General features: G+C 43.7%; 1 protein-coding gene across 1 annotated transcript; it reads right to left on the bottom strand.

The window, feature by feature from the left end:
- Positions 1–2,847: 2,847 nt before the first annotated feature.
- Positions 2,848–12,594, bottom strand: sccpdhb (saccharopine dehydrogenase b). Its single transcript, XM_076756783.1, has 12 exons — positions 12,304–12,594; positions 11,702–11,814; positions 11,486–11,566; positions 10,961–11,090; positions 9,140–9,189; positions 8,374–8,504; positions 7,763–7,880; positions 6,602–6,721; positions 5,872–5,928; positions 4,749–4,860; positions 4,285–4,366; positions 2,848–4,160 (listed from the first exon to the last, which is right to left on the bottom strand). The coding sequence occupies exons 1-12, from the start codon at positions 12,497–12,499 to the stop codon at positions 4,061–4,063; spliced, it is 1,290 nt and encodes a 429-aa protein (XP_076612898.1). The 5' UTR covers positions 12,500–12,594; the 3' UTR covers positions 2,848–4,060.
- Positions 12,595–15,037: the final 2,443 nt, after the last annotated feature.

The raw sequence follows: 15,037 nt of genomic DNA, 5'->3' as shown, positions 1-15,037 counted from the left end.
CATTCATTTCCTGGAGACTTACCCTCACCATAACCCAAGTCTTTACCCTAAAATTGAATCATTTACATTATGGGGACTTGCAATTTGTCCCCATAAGGAATGCAAGTCCCCGCAATGTGACTGTGTAAACAGATTTATGTCCCCACAGCAGGAGCAATACACAGCCACACACACATTGTCTCTCTCCAGGGTTATTCATGTTTTCTTTGAACGCTTCTTGATTTAGGAAGAAACTGCAGCACCCCCCTCACAATACGTCAAAATAATAAAAACAGTGTTTTAACACCCTGATTTAAAAAATGGATCCTTTATTTCACATGCTGCATTCAACAGCATCTCCCTTTAGGCCTTCACTGCCTGGTACAGTCAGACATCTTTGTGTGCCCACAGTTTGAAATGCCATTAAAGATTTGTCTCTGAGCTCAAGCCAACATATCTCTGATGACATCACCAGGGTTATTTTTACGGATGAGACAAAGCTCCTCCAGAGGCACAGAGGACACATCGAAGGGTACCAACCATGACCAGTACCCCTTTAAGGGCAAAATCGGCCAAATAGGGTCAGGTGTGTATAGTAGGGAGGGTCAGAGGTCAGAGAATGAAAGGAAAACAATCTGCCAGTACCTGGATTTACTGCAAGGGAGGGAGCAAGTGATGCAGAGAGGGGAGGGGAGTCTCACAGCATGCTACAGTATGCTGTGCTCTGTGAACATGAAGAGAGAAGGAGAACAAATACAATATCCCACCGGAGAGAGAGAGAGAAGGAGGAAAAGAGGCCAAACGGAAACAAAGTGAGACAGAGAACGAAGCAGAAACACAATGAAAGATTCAGAGAGAGAAAGCAGACTGCCAGTTACTGTAACAACACGAGGCAGACACAGAGCAACACGTCCTGCTACGCTGCAGCCTGTGGAAAGACAGGGGGAGCTTTGAACCCAAATAAAACACGTTCGCCATGAATGTGACGCACTCGCAGGCTAAAGTAAGGAAACGCTGAGACTGCCACAGAAGCAGCAAACTGTATCAGAGCGTGGACGACAGCAGAGCAACACATGGAGCTTATATTTACACCAGCTACACTATTCAGTGTAACCACTGAGCAGACTGCAGGCGGCCCGACGAAAAATGAGCTCCCAAAATATTTAGAGCCCAGCTGCACTGATGTGGATCAATAATAATCTACGCTTTCAGATGTAAATGATACCTTTGGTGCCTGAACGATACTGTTGGAAGGACAACAGCATCATAACAGGCCATTCTAAACTCATGACTACTTCTGTATTAAACTATGCAACAATAAAATACTCCACCTCAGCTCCACCTCCACCAACTTCAACACGGCTGCCTACACATGAACGCACCACCATTAATAATATAATGTAAAAAAGTGCAACACTCACAGCAGCAGTTTTTCCCTCTAGTACTCTTACTATTGTTAAAGAATTTTTCCAATGCTTGTGTACTTTCACTCAAATAACAATTTTAATGCAGGGCTTTTATTTGTAATGGAGTATTTTTTTTTTTTTTTTACAGAATGGTATTGTTGCTTTTATTTTAGCACATGATGTGAATATTTCCACCTCTATACATGAAACCAAGTTGACATCATACTGATGTTTTGGGAATGTTATTTGGTTCCATGTTGGCAGTTATTACAGAATACTTGGTGTTTTTACAGTATATAGTTTTAATTATGTCATGTGTTTCTCTCTTTTGCCATTTTGATGTTATTTTAGGAACAAGCCATTTTGCTTTTTCAGAAGCTCTGGTTTTGGTGCACTTGCATGTCGTCTGTTCTGTAGATCTACGCAGCTCTGAAGGGTGAAGACACGGTCTTAAAGTGTAAACCCTGAACACCATGCTTCGCAGCACTTTACTTAATCGTGGTCATGCCAATAAAGCCAAATTGAAGTGGAGAGTGCAGGCCGATCGTTAGCTTGATGGACACATCCGAAGGGAGCGGAGGAGAGAGCGGAGAGGAGGTGAGGGACACGACATGAATATCTGCACAGCCACAATGGCCGACTGGAGATGTGCAGGGGCAGGGGAGAGGGGTGGGGCTGCTCCGCAAAGGCAAACGACTGCAATCTCTCCCCCTCGCTCTCATTCTTGTACACTAACACAGGGCAGAAATACCACCCCACCCGTCCCTCCGGCCGCTGCTCATCACACTGTACTTAGGAGCTATTTAACATAGAAACTGGCCCTCTGACATTTCCCGTCAGCAGATTCTGTTTTCACTGCGCACACAGAGCTAAAAGCAGCTTTCTGTGTGTATTTATGTTTTTATTGGAGTGGTGGTGACAGCGGGGGGAAGGGAGGCAGATGAGACACAGAAGACTCCCAATGATTCACAACGAGGAGAAAGAGTGAAAACAGAAGCAATAGCTGCCAGCTCCTTTTAAACTCCCCATCCTCTCCGCAGATCTGAGACGTCTGCTGGCTCACAGCGACCCTCTTGTGATCGTGTCTCCGCTTCTCCACATTTCAATGCACCCGCGGTCTTTTCATTAAGGCCGTGCGCAGTCTCTGCCTGCTCAAAGGCACCAAATGACCTCAACTGTCATGTCGGTCTGTGCTGTGCAAACGCTGGTCAGGGGCGAGGAGCAGAAGAAACACTGGCACCTGGTGTTAGAAAAGGGTTTGGTTCAAGTGGAGGGAAGACTGCAGTCTCTCTGTGAGCCACAGGATAGCTGTTCTGTGGTCTGCATGGGCTTCTAGGCTTGCGAGGATACAGAAAGAGTGTATGCATGCATGTGTGGCACAAACTGTGCATTAGTAAACAATCAATGGCAATCCATATTGTAACGTCTGCTTGATATTGAAATAAGGAGGACAGGCAGAAAGTTCTGAACACTCAGCAGCGTTTATTAACAGAACTGCACACTGGCAACACACAACAACACACACGGGCGCTTCCTCACTCTCTGCCGACATGTCGTACCTTCAAGGTACCATTTCAGCAGGAGGTTCCGTTCGTTACATGTATGGGCTTTTATTCTTTTGGGGATTTAACTGCAGGCGTGAAGTCAAAACACTCAAAAGCACATTAAAAAGAATGGTCTCTAGAAATCAGATTAAAAGACATGTCCGTCTCAGTACTTTCAGACGTCTCGACGCTGTCTGAGGCTCTCAGCCCATTACTTCCTAATGAGGATGTGCATTTGTTTTAATGAGACACGGACACGGTAGTTTTCACCAGCGTTACTCAGACTGGAGTAAATAGTGCATTTTCTGGGGACTATTTTCAGCTGTAGATTTGGCACACAACAGGGTGTTTCCACAGCAGGACTGCAAACGTGGGATTGAGTCCAAATAAACTACAGTGTGTGTTCATGTACTGAAGGAACATGTCACCAAGTGCTAAAAGTAGTACGCTACATTCATGGTTGTTTTACTTTCTTCATGGAAATTTTGTCGACAAGATGTAAGATAGTAAATCATGGGAACATTTCAAGCTATGAGATGAATTTAACTCGTAACTGACATCAATTAGATGGCCACGTCTGATTGAAACCTATATTTAAACTCAAATCAAACGCACATTTAACTGTTCACTGGAAAACAGTTTCTATTCAATCATGATTCTCTTGTTTCTACTCTACAGTGGTTTAAATACGTTTAGTGTTTTAAGTTTTCAAGATTCTTTGATAAAATCTGCGTATTTTCACAAATGCAGTCAATAAATTAGTGTGTACGATATGTCTTATTACATGAAGAGATCCAGCGGTGATGGGTGATCACTCACTGATGATCAAACAGACCTCCACTCACCCAGATTAAAAACACGACGTCTTGCTTTGCAGTGGAAATCAAGTGTCTTTGACCTGCTTTCGTGGCTCTGTTGCCAGCTCTGGTCCCTCTGATGAATCCTCAGAGTGATATTACTCAACCAACAAACAGAAAAACAATGGATGCAGGGTTCAGTTACTCTCACTGTAAAAAGTGATCATGTTGACTGGATGAGAGGTCAGGCAGCATCTCCAGTGGACATCAGTCCAAACGTAATATACTGTAACTGGAAGGTGGTGTGACCTTTACAGTGGTTTCTGGCCAAGAGCTACTGGTAGCTTCTGACTGAGAACTTGATGCTGTGGTCCTGGAGGCGGTCGATCAGACTGGTTTTATAGAAAGCAGCTCCTGGAGTGTAGACCCCTCCCCTGTCAATGACAATGAAGAGAGAGACAACAGAGAGAGAATGTGGGATAAGGCTTTAAGAATGGATGGGGATCAAAAATGGGGGACAATATAAAGGAAGCACAATGAAAAGGAAACTAGACTGACCTCTTGGGGAGAGAGTGCAGTTCATTCAACAAGGTTATGGCTGCTTGTACCATAGCAGAAACTGTTGCTACATACCCAGGCTCTGTACACCACAACAAAAACACAAACACAGAGAGGAAGTTACAGGAATGTTCCAAATTACAGCACAAAATACATGAGTTCAAGGAACTATCGACAGTATGTGGGAGTGTAAAGGATGAGCAAATCCCACGAAAACACCCAAACCACCAATGAACTGATGCTATGAACAAATACTGAGTGTGTGTCCACAGCCTGATGTGTCCTCCTGCAACCAGGGTCGCAGAGCTCCATCAGTGAGCCCCCCTGCTGCACTGGGTGACCCCTTCCTTCATGACCATGAACACACACACAGTCCTCCCAGACCACCATGTGTGGATTCATTTCAGCCTATTTATGAACTACTGAAAAAAACCAATGTGAGCTGTGGCTCGTGGCGGTTTTACCTGGTCCTATGACCTGAGTGCAGATCTTAGCGTTGGGCTGGCCCTGCGCGGGATCTGTACCCTCTGAGTAGCCCTCCCCGAAAAATGTCAGGCTAAAGCAGGTGTTTTCTATCTGGAGGGAAGAGAGTGAACGATGAGAGACAAAGTGAATGAGAATCAAACAAGATACAGCAGCAGAACAAACCGCACGATAACACAAAACTCTGTCTGGGAGTTTAACGCTGAAAATCTCAGATATTCTAATCCATCGGGACAGCTGTCATCGCGTTGTGAATCAAACGTTGCTAAAAGTTGTCCTTCCAAAGGGTGAGAAAAAGCAGAAACAAACCCACACACACAGAAATCTCTCATGTGAAATAAGTGAAACTGCTGTAACTTTGCCGGTGTTTTGTGTTCACGTCGGGCTCCATCGCTCACGGTAAGAAGATGACAGAGAAAATCCACAGCACAGCCTAAATCACGCAGATCAATGGCTATTTCCTTTCACTTGGCTGCGAAGCTGCAAACAGCAGGCAACGAATGACTCCCCATGGAAGCTTTCAATTCATCTCAGGATGCAGCAGTGATAAAAATAGCCCCCAACGGTTCGGGCTTAAAATGCTTCGGTAGACCTTTTCACAAACACAGCCTGAAGATACGCTCCCAGACTTATGATGATTGGACAAATCCTTAATAAACTGGACATATTCCTGATAAGTCCCGCTCCTTGCAAAGTTTTTTGGTTGATGGCAGCCATGTTCTTTGGACTGATCCTGCTTATTTATAATAGAAATGTGTCTCAGTCTTGCTGTGCTCTGTACACATTTTGGGGTTGATAAAAGTCAAAATTCCAAAAATTCAATTCATGTTACTGTTTTTCAAAATATCAGTCTGGTGGACTTGGGCCTGGATACAGCGCCCCCACCTGGCTGACTGGCCTCATATTTCCTGGGAAGCACTTGGACGTCTTTTCCAGTTATGGAGTTTCAGGTTTCTAGTTCATTCCAACAACAACAACAACAACAACAACAGTAATAATGGGAATAACAACAATAAAAAATGAACATTAATAATACACATTAGGGTTGTGGCCCTTCTGGGCTTGAACCCTAAATACATCAAACTCAAACAGTGTTTGTGTTACCTGCTTCATGGTTGGACCAGACTTGGTGAACAAGCCAAAGGAGAAGAGTGATGGAAACTTTGGAGACACAAAAAACAAACAGCAGTCCATTATACATACATGTCACAACTCACAGCTTACAGCAGAAGTATATGCTAAGCTCTTAAGAACTGTGACTCCATAAACTCATTCAATATACTGACTCAATTTAGTTTCCAGAGCTCCTTTGCTCTTCATTTGATTGTAATGCTAATAAGTGAAGCATTAAGACTGTTATACATGTGGAAGTGAAACATTCTGCTACTCTCACATCAAGCAGTATCACAGTTGTCTCCTCTGCTTTTGCATTTTACATGCTTCCAGTTAAATACCCACACCTAACTGTCCACAGTCAAATGTGCACATCTCTGAATGAAATGAGGTAAAGCACGCCGAGGTTTGATACACATTTGATTAACAAAACAGGTGCTCCACCCATGAATGCTTGTGATTCAATAAGGCAAACCACACAGGAAAATCGCCTCAAACCATGAGCCTAATCTAGGAAATCTAGCAAAGAAAACACCCCTAATCATATGGCCAATTACAGTTTGTCAAGAGGGATGTAACGACTTCCACAGTTTCAACAGCCAGGGGAGAGTTTTAGCGGTGTATCAGAAATAATCTCCATCCAGACTAACGTGTCTGAAAGCGCACCCCACATGACCACGTACAATAAGAGGTTGTTTAATGAACAATGTGCAGGAGCTACCGTGGTGAGGAGTTTCCTGCCCAGGCTGAATTTGACCATGAACCAGAAGAGCAGGCCGCCACAGAAGAGCTTAACGACTGAGAAGAGGCCACCAACCCCGACAAAGGCACTATACTGGACCTGTGGGTGGAGGGAAGACAGGGCACAAAAGGCAGAATGTAAATGATCGAAGGGGAAATGAAAGGTGACAGAGAGAGGGGGAAAAAAATACAAGAATACAGGCGCAAGAGAGAGGGAGAGAGATGAAGAGGAAATTGGTAAATTGAGAGAGAATGGGGAATAAGGGATGGGCACAGAAGAAGATATTAGAGATTAAAGTGAAATGATAAAGGGAAAGGGGGGCTTGTGGTACAAGTGTAAGAAAGAGGAATGGGTAAGGCAGTTGTAGATGCAGGGGTAGAGGGCAGAAGAGAAGCACAAGGGTGAGAGGGAATGCAGAATCAGATAGAGAGAGGATGGAGAGGAAAAGACAAACAGCTGGAGGGAGAAAAAAAAAAAGAGCGAGGAGGGAGGGCGAGATGAGATGTCAAAGGGAGTAATGAGCAGCGGGGAAGAAAGTGATGAATCACTATAGATGACTCATCATATTTCCACTTTGCTGGTGGATGGCGGCCTAAACAATATAATGAGATAGTTTAAGGCCTGTGTCTCTGGCGGTGATCACAACAGTAATAGCAGCTGGGATGGCTGTCCTACTTACAGGTACAGCTCTTCACAGCCACGACTGCAGAGGCACAGTCGAAATAAGAGGCAGCATGTGTTCTTAAAGCTCAATATTAAACCTCACTGCGTCGTGCCAAGCCATCTTCCTGAGGGACACGAATAGTCCAACGATTTGAATCTCTCTGGTGCTGAAGGCGCTCATCAAAACTCACCCTTACAAACATTGTGTGTATCCCATGAGGCCTAACAAACATGCTAACTGCATTTCCTTCCTCATATTACATCTGCAACGCTGTTTTCTTAGTATGTTAGAACTTGCATTATTTACATCCACGTTTGCTAGCTGGCAGCCTTTGTCTCCCTCGCTTGTGCTGTGTCACCGCCACCAGCTGTCAATCAGTGAAATTAGCGTGTAATCCTTGGCAAAAGCCCACAAGGTAGCGTTAACTACCACCACCGCAGTGAACAACAGGAAACACAGGGTCAGGTCAGTCTTACTGGTGACTGATGCTCCTCCTCGTAAAGAAAACGCTGGGTTCTCTTGACTACTGAGGGGTCAGAGCCCATGAATGGGATGGCATACTCCTCGATCTCCTTGCTGAAAAACACAAAACCCCTGGACACACACACACACACACACACACACCAAATTACACACAGAGAAAGCGAAGTGTTCCACAGTCACCAGATCGATCTCCACTTGCAGCATCTGCAGTTGTATTCAAGCTCATTTCACCCACTGACAGTCACCTGTAGAAACGTCTCATGGCCTTCAGATTGAACTTAGATCATCAAAATGAAGGTTTCATTTCTACATTTTTAAAAACAATTGTTGCACCACATGTTCATCACATTTACTTTGTGAAGACTCCATTTGCGCTACATTGTAAATTAAGGCATTATTATGACAATAATATTCCATCACTGTCTTGTGAATCATACTACTGAAATGTAGGTCAAGTGGGAAATCCCCCTCTGCTGTGCACTGATGAAGCACACCTTCCCCCGGTCTTGACTAATCGCTGCTAAAGCCCCACATTCCATAAAAAAAGTTATTCCTCCAAGTAAAGTGTTCGAGCTAGACAGCAGATGCTCAGTTATACCCGTACCTCTTTTTGACTTTGGCTCCCACCACAGGCAGTGGCTTGTGCCCAAACTTCCTCCTCAGCTGGCGGAGGGATCCGCTGTCTGCAAAGCCGTACACAGCAGACTGCCAAGTGGCATCGTGGCCAGACGACCCCTGCAAAGGTAGAGATAACTTTTAAATGCTGCCGTGTGCAGAAAACCACGGCTATCCAAAAGTCTCCTCAATCAACACCAAAGGTTTAACGTGAAGAACTCATTTCTTTTGACTGACAGATTTAAGTGACTTGAGACTGCTGGGGATTGTTTTACCTTCTCTTGAAAACTACATGTATATGATATTTTGCTTCTATATGAGCATATTTAGCTTCATGTAATGTCATGTAATAACAGTCTGCCAACAGGAGGGTGGCACTAACTGAGAGTGCTCTCTATATAGAATTTCCCTAAAGCTTCTGTTAAATGACTTCTCTGTGTCATGGGGATATTGATTTTTTGCTCCATATTAGTGTTTGCTTGGAGTCATTTTAGGAATTCAGCTCTCTTCTACTGTATAATCAGTAGAAGTGAAGTAAAATCCAATATTATATTTCCAAAATGTATTCAGCTGTGGGCCTGCAATGACATTTTCTACTGTGATTAGTCACATCCTGAACTGTGCCTTTAAAGTGACAGCTCCATTACAGAAACTTACACCAAAACAGCCATCACTTTACTTTTTAAAGGTTGGACAAAGTGCATCAGACCACATTTCCCATCGTGTAGTGTAGAAGCTGTAGCTGTTCAGGTTACCTCAGGCCCACTGCTAATGTTCAGGAAGCTCTCCACAGCCGTCAGAGTGCCTGAAATCAGACCAAAGCACGAGCTGAAGACCACGTTCTAGTGCAAGTTTATCAAATGCATGAGTTCAACTACACTCCACTTTTAGACTTTGAATAAATAAAAACATTCACGGCGCTATATTTGTTGATAAATCAATGAATATTTCAACAGATGAAATCAGCTGAAATGTATTATTGAGTTATCACTTCATTGATCAATTCATCTATTTGGAATTTTCTGCAATTTTGGGGAAGTGTAAAGATGACAAAAAAAAAAGTCCTCCCAAACAAGCACTGCAGTGTTTGGTGTGTCTGCTGTTGTACACCCTGACATCCAAGGAGGGTTGAATCAAGGACAACTGGACTCGTTTGTACAAATGTTTCGCTTCTCATCCAAGAGGCTTCCTCACTTTTAAGTGACTGGTGGAGAGTCCCTGGTATTTCACCTCTGTGGGGTCGTTATCAAGGTCATTGAATCCACCTGGGTCATTTGTGCACCCGGCTGTGTAACGGCAGATGTTCGAGTCGGACGCACCTGAGGCCAGCTGTAAGGGGCCGTTGTTGCTGTGAATAGCTGTGAAATCTCCTGGGAAGGGCTGACAGGACGGTATGGTTGGTTGGTGTTGAGACCTCCTCCTCTGTTCAAGGATGGTCTCTGTATTTTTACATAAATAGCCTCCTTCACACCTCTTTTCAAACATCTGTCCACCCTATGCAAGATATGTACATTGTTCTCCTGTGTGCAATGCCACACTGCATTGGACTACATACGCAAGATTGCTTTTCTTGTGCCTGTTTTCACAAAGATCCAGTTTTTCAGGAATCCACAAGTTTTAACCAGCTGAGCTTATGTTGCTGTACGAGGTGTGGCGATAACGTTAACTAACGCTATCTGAGGCTAAACAAAAAGCAACACGAAAAATCACTTTCCCACATCCAACCAACAACTCTGGTTATCTAAATGTCTTCAAATGAAGCTTAACATTCACATAATGTTTCTTGACTGTCCCTCAATATTAAATACTCCAACATTGTTCCAGCATGTGGGTCTACAATAGATGCTACTAGCCACATTAGCCAAATTAGATGAATTCAAGCTTCAACATATAAACCATATAGTCTGCAGTCTGGTTTCTCATTTCCATCACAGCACAAGTGCAACACAAGCACTGGAACAAAAGCAACAACTTTCGAGCTTGTCTGAGTGCAAATTAGTGCAGTACTGTCAAACAAGGTGGAATTCTATTGATGACGTGTTCCAGCCACCACCCGAGCAAAGATCGGCCATATTTGCAGTCTTGTCAGCCAGAGCATTTACTAACCTCTCAGACGCACGAACCTTTGAACTTACTGATAATAGCTGAGGTAAGTGAGGAAGTAAAAATGTACTCATTAAAACACAGCTACAAAGTGCTTCCCACATACCAAAACAATAAAGATGAATGAACAAATAAGATAAAAATATAATATAAAACACAGCACGATGAGACAAGACAACAAAAACAAACACCCCACTGTTAAATATGTAGGACTTCCCATCAGTCAGAGCTGAAGAAGCCCCTTGAATGCAAGGTGAAACATTTTCAGGTTTCTACAACCGAGTCTCCTTGCCCTTGATTCAACTCTCCTTGGATCGCCATAATAAGGATGACTGAGAATCTTCAGACACACGTCGACACATTAAAGGCTCAAAACAACCCACAAGGATTTGTTACTTTTTACTTTTCTTCACTGAGTAAACCATTTGAAGTCTTTTCACAGTGGCTGACGTCACCTGTCTTCTGTTTCCTACCTTTGAACTGCCTCTGTGTGTAGAGAATACCCAGGTCTGCCGGTATGGAGTCAAAGCCACAGCTGCCAATCACATACACTCCACTGTCCAAGGCTTTAGTGTGGTACTCGAGCTGCATACGCTCCAGGAACTGTACACGATGAAACACCCACGCATAGACATGGAGCATACACAAACAAAGTGCATTTGATTATATGTACGCACATGCACAGTCGAAAATGTCAGTCTGCTTAAAGGGCAGTAACAGGGTGGGCTATATGGCCAAATCACAGCATATCTAATCTCATATCATGGTAACAGTAAACATCGTAGACATAAATATGGCTTATGGCATAGCTCCTGTGGTGGAAACAGTACTAACAAATACTGATGGACACATTTATAGCGTCACATGGTATGTACCATCATACTGCCCGACCATTGGTAGTAATAACCAAGCTACAAAACAAACATATAGATACAATCACAGTGAATCAACACCTAAAAAACAGCAGTATCAATATAAATGGATCTCCATTTTCCTACCTGAGGCTCGCCAGAGATGTCCAAGTAGTGAGCTCCATTTGCTATGCAAGCTTTCACCACTGGTTCGCCATAAAATCTGTACTGAAAGAATAAAGAGAGCAAAGAGACAATTATTCAACACAACGCAAACAACAGGATGACAGTACCGTGGGTGTGAATCCCCCAGTGGCAGGTTTCCTTTGCTTCCCTCCCGTACAGTCGGGATAACACACTCACAGGTCCCACACAGTTGAGGATCACCAGGCCCTGTTGGCACATGACGGCCAGAGATTCCTCAATGGACACATCGGCAACAATGATTTCAATGTCTGTCCTCAGCTCTGGCATGGCTGAAAGAAGAGAGGAAAAGAGGTCATCTTTCACTAATCGTACAGTAGTTAAATCTACCTCTTACACATATTTATGTGTCAGCAATGTGTCAGTGCTCTGGCTTTAAGTCAGGGGGACCATGGCATGTCCTCAGATACAGTACTATAACTACTGCATAAATAAGAAATGTTCCTTTATCATGGCACAATGACGTGCTGCTCAGTCAGACTGCAGTCAAGCTGTGAGCTACACTGCGCAGTAACGTGACCAGCTGTCTATTTCTGAAGCTAGCTAGCTGTTATGAAGCAAATAAGAACATGTGTTTAGGGGTCAATTACAAAATAGCTCACTTCTAGCTATAAAACCACCAACAGACCCCAACGACCACTCAGCCTGCTGCCTCTGTCAGTCAAGTGAGTGACTAAAATGTCCTGTGGCGGTGACATGTTGGTTAAGAGCCTGTACAATGAACAGCCTGTTCGTTACACTTCAACCTGTCAGACACATACACAGTCTGCCGGCGGCTTGTTTCAACACTTCTTCCAGGCGCTGTCTGCTTCTCCCGGCCACAGCCCATTTCAGAGGGCTACCGACGGGACTGCCTGCGGCACAGCGGGCGACCTCCTCCACAACAAACTGGCCCGTGAAGCCTGTGGCACCGAAAACGATAATATGGTACGGTCTGGTCGAAGTTACAGTCGCCATTGTTTGTGTTTTGCTTCAAGGTGCCGCCTGGTAACGCTACTTCCGTCCACTGCTGCTGCTCCTTCTTCTTCTTCGGCTTTGTCTTCTTCTTCTTTGACTTTTTACATCCGCTGACATCAACTATGTTGCATTACTGCCACCCTCAGGTGTTATTCTCCCTCATTATCAATTTTAACAGGAGATAAGACGAAATATCCATTTCCTCCCTTGCACATTGTCCCCACATTCATATTCTTTTAACGTTGTCCTCTACCGGTCCTATTTTCAGTTACTGTCATCATTTTCTTGTCTGTTGTATAAATATCCTGTATGATATTAGAATATGCCCAACTGTCTCAGCCTCATGACACTGATTGCAAAAAGACCCATAGGATGTTTTCCTATGATGGAAAGTGTACTGTAAAGGTTGCTGTGCCCAATTCTCAGCCTGTTTAATATGACTTGCTCTTTCCTCTTATTTCCTCTTCTTCTTCATATACCCACTCTATGTCAGATTGAATTTAAATGTCTGCTTTTTATTGCATTATCCCAATGCTGTTGTTACTGTTGAGTCATTTTTCAATCACACTTTGCCTTTCCCCCCTAGTTTTGATCATTTAATATTGACTTCAACAAAAAAAAAAAAAACCCAGTTCTGCTCAAGACTGACTGACCCAAACCGAGAAAATCAGCTGAGAACGGCCAGGGGTGCTGCCATGGTGGGGCCAGGGCGGCCAAGGCCATCCTGTTACAATTGCTGTACTTTGAACTGAACTACAATCAGTAGGAATTCCCTCACTGAGCGATCCCTTTCACTCTTAAGCCATGTGGCATCCATTACATTGCCTCCTTGAGTCTCATTTTTAACATCTGGACATGGACATACTCAGTGAGACTCCTGAGATAAGTCCTCTCACCTTTACCAATGCCCCACTGATATGAGCCCTTATACTTGACCCAGTAAGTGACAACATTCTGAGGATGTTTTCTGGCTGATGTTTGCTGGTTGCAATTATCAACCCTCATTTGTTGTTCATAAACCTAGCATATTGGATTCTACCAATTTGTTGATCAATCGCTCTGGTAAGTTTAACCAGGAGATAATACCCACCATCCTGATTGAGTAAGTAGCAACATAGCATCAACCAAATCCACCAGACAAATCCACGAGACTATGTTCCTCAAATAGTCTTGTGAACCACATGATAATCTCTGTATTCACCACACACTATGACTGCAGCAGGATGAGGATGAACTTTGCCTGGTGAAGTGGTGGGTCATTGTGAACTGTACATTGACATCTGGTGGCAAAATTCAAGAATTACATTTGAGAAGTTTCTGACCAGCATGAAAACCCTCAACAGCATGTGTAATGCAGCATCCTCAGTGACAACACAGAAGCAAAATGCATCAATTCAGAAGGAGAGAGAAAACCTGTTGAAATCAGTGAAAACATCAACACAAAGAGCATCCTCTCTTTGACCAGAAGTATCTTTTTGGTTGCTTTAACTGCATGTTTTGAATCATTGTCCCACAACCAAAATAGGCAAACTTCACTGCTCACCTGGCATGGATGTCAACACTTTCATTCTCAGCATTCAACACTGTTAAAGCTCCATTGGTTGATTGGGTACTCTGTATGGTAATATTGACTTGATTTCCATGTACACTTAGTTTCAACTAATGCAGTCTAATACTATAAAACATTAGATATATACATATATATATACGTTTTTTCTCATTTTGGAGGCTGCACTTTGTGGTGCTGTTGAATTGTACTGAATTACTTACTCAGAGCTGTTTCTGTTATTTTGTCCACCCCATTCATATCAGTGAGGGTAGGCTACATCTTGCCTTTTTCTGTTCTCAACTTTCACTCTTGAGGCAACACTGGCTATTACCATGGTCTGGGCATACTGAATGTGTGTGTGTGTGTGTGTGTGTGTGTGTGTGTGTGTGTGTGTACTAGAACATGTTAACACATCACAAAATTGTTATTTATTTATTTATTTTTTCTCATTTCTAAACCTTGGTCTTCAGTCCTGGATGTGTTTACTGCAGCATTCTGTCCAGGCAGATACACTCTGATGAAGTCATGACCTTTCATGCAGCCATCTGCAGTATCAGTGATTCAGTTTCTGACTCTCAGTCCCAACAGATGGGTCTGCCAGTTCTGCCCTCCGTCCTGCTGGCCATTCTGCTGTCCACGCTTTCCATTTCTCGGGACTGGTGCAGTACACTGACAGCCATCAAGAAGAATATGTGGAGATACAATACCTGCGTCTTCCTTCAGCAGCACTTTTTAACAGTCCAAGCACCAGAGATGCTGAAATGAGTGTGGAGGATTAACTTGACTCACCTCAATTTGTCACCAGACTTTCTTTCCTCTTGCATCAAGGAGGCTGTGAAGCTGCTACAACTGTAATTACTAAATCTCTCCCATTTTCCCCCCCATGTGGACCCCTGCCCTGCGGTCCTTGTTACTGTTGACTCCACTGGTGGTCTCAGGTGGGCGCAGGCAGACATGTGAACCTCCCTGACATGCTGCCTCCATTCTTT

The sequence above is a fragment of the Chaetodon auriga genome, chromosome 18 (assembly GCF_051107435.1).
Source record: "Chaetodon auriga isolate fChaAug3 chromosome 18, fChaAug3.hap1, whole genome shotgun sequence".
Taxonomy (NCBI): Eukaryota; Metazoa; Chordata; class Actinopteri; order Chaetodontiformes; family Chaetodontidae; genus Chaetodon; species Chaetodon auriga.
The sequence above is the reverse complement of the archived record's forward strand: the minus strand, read 5'-3'. Positions and strand labels throughout refer to the sequence as shown.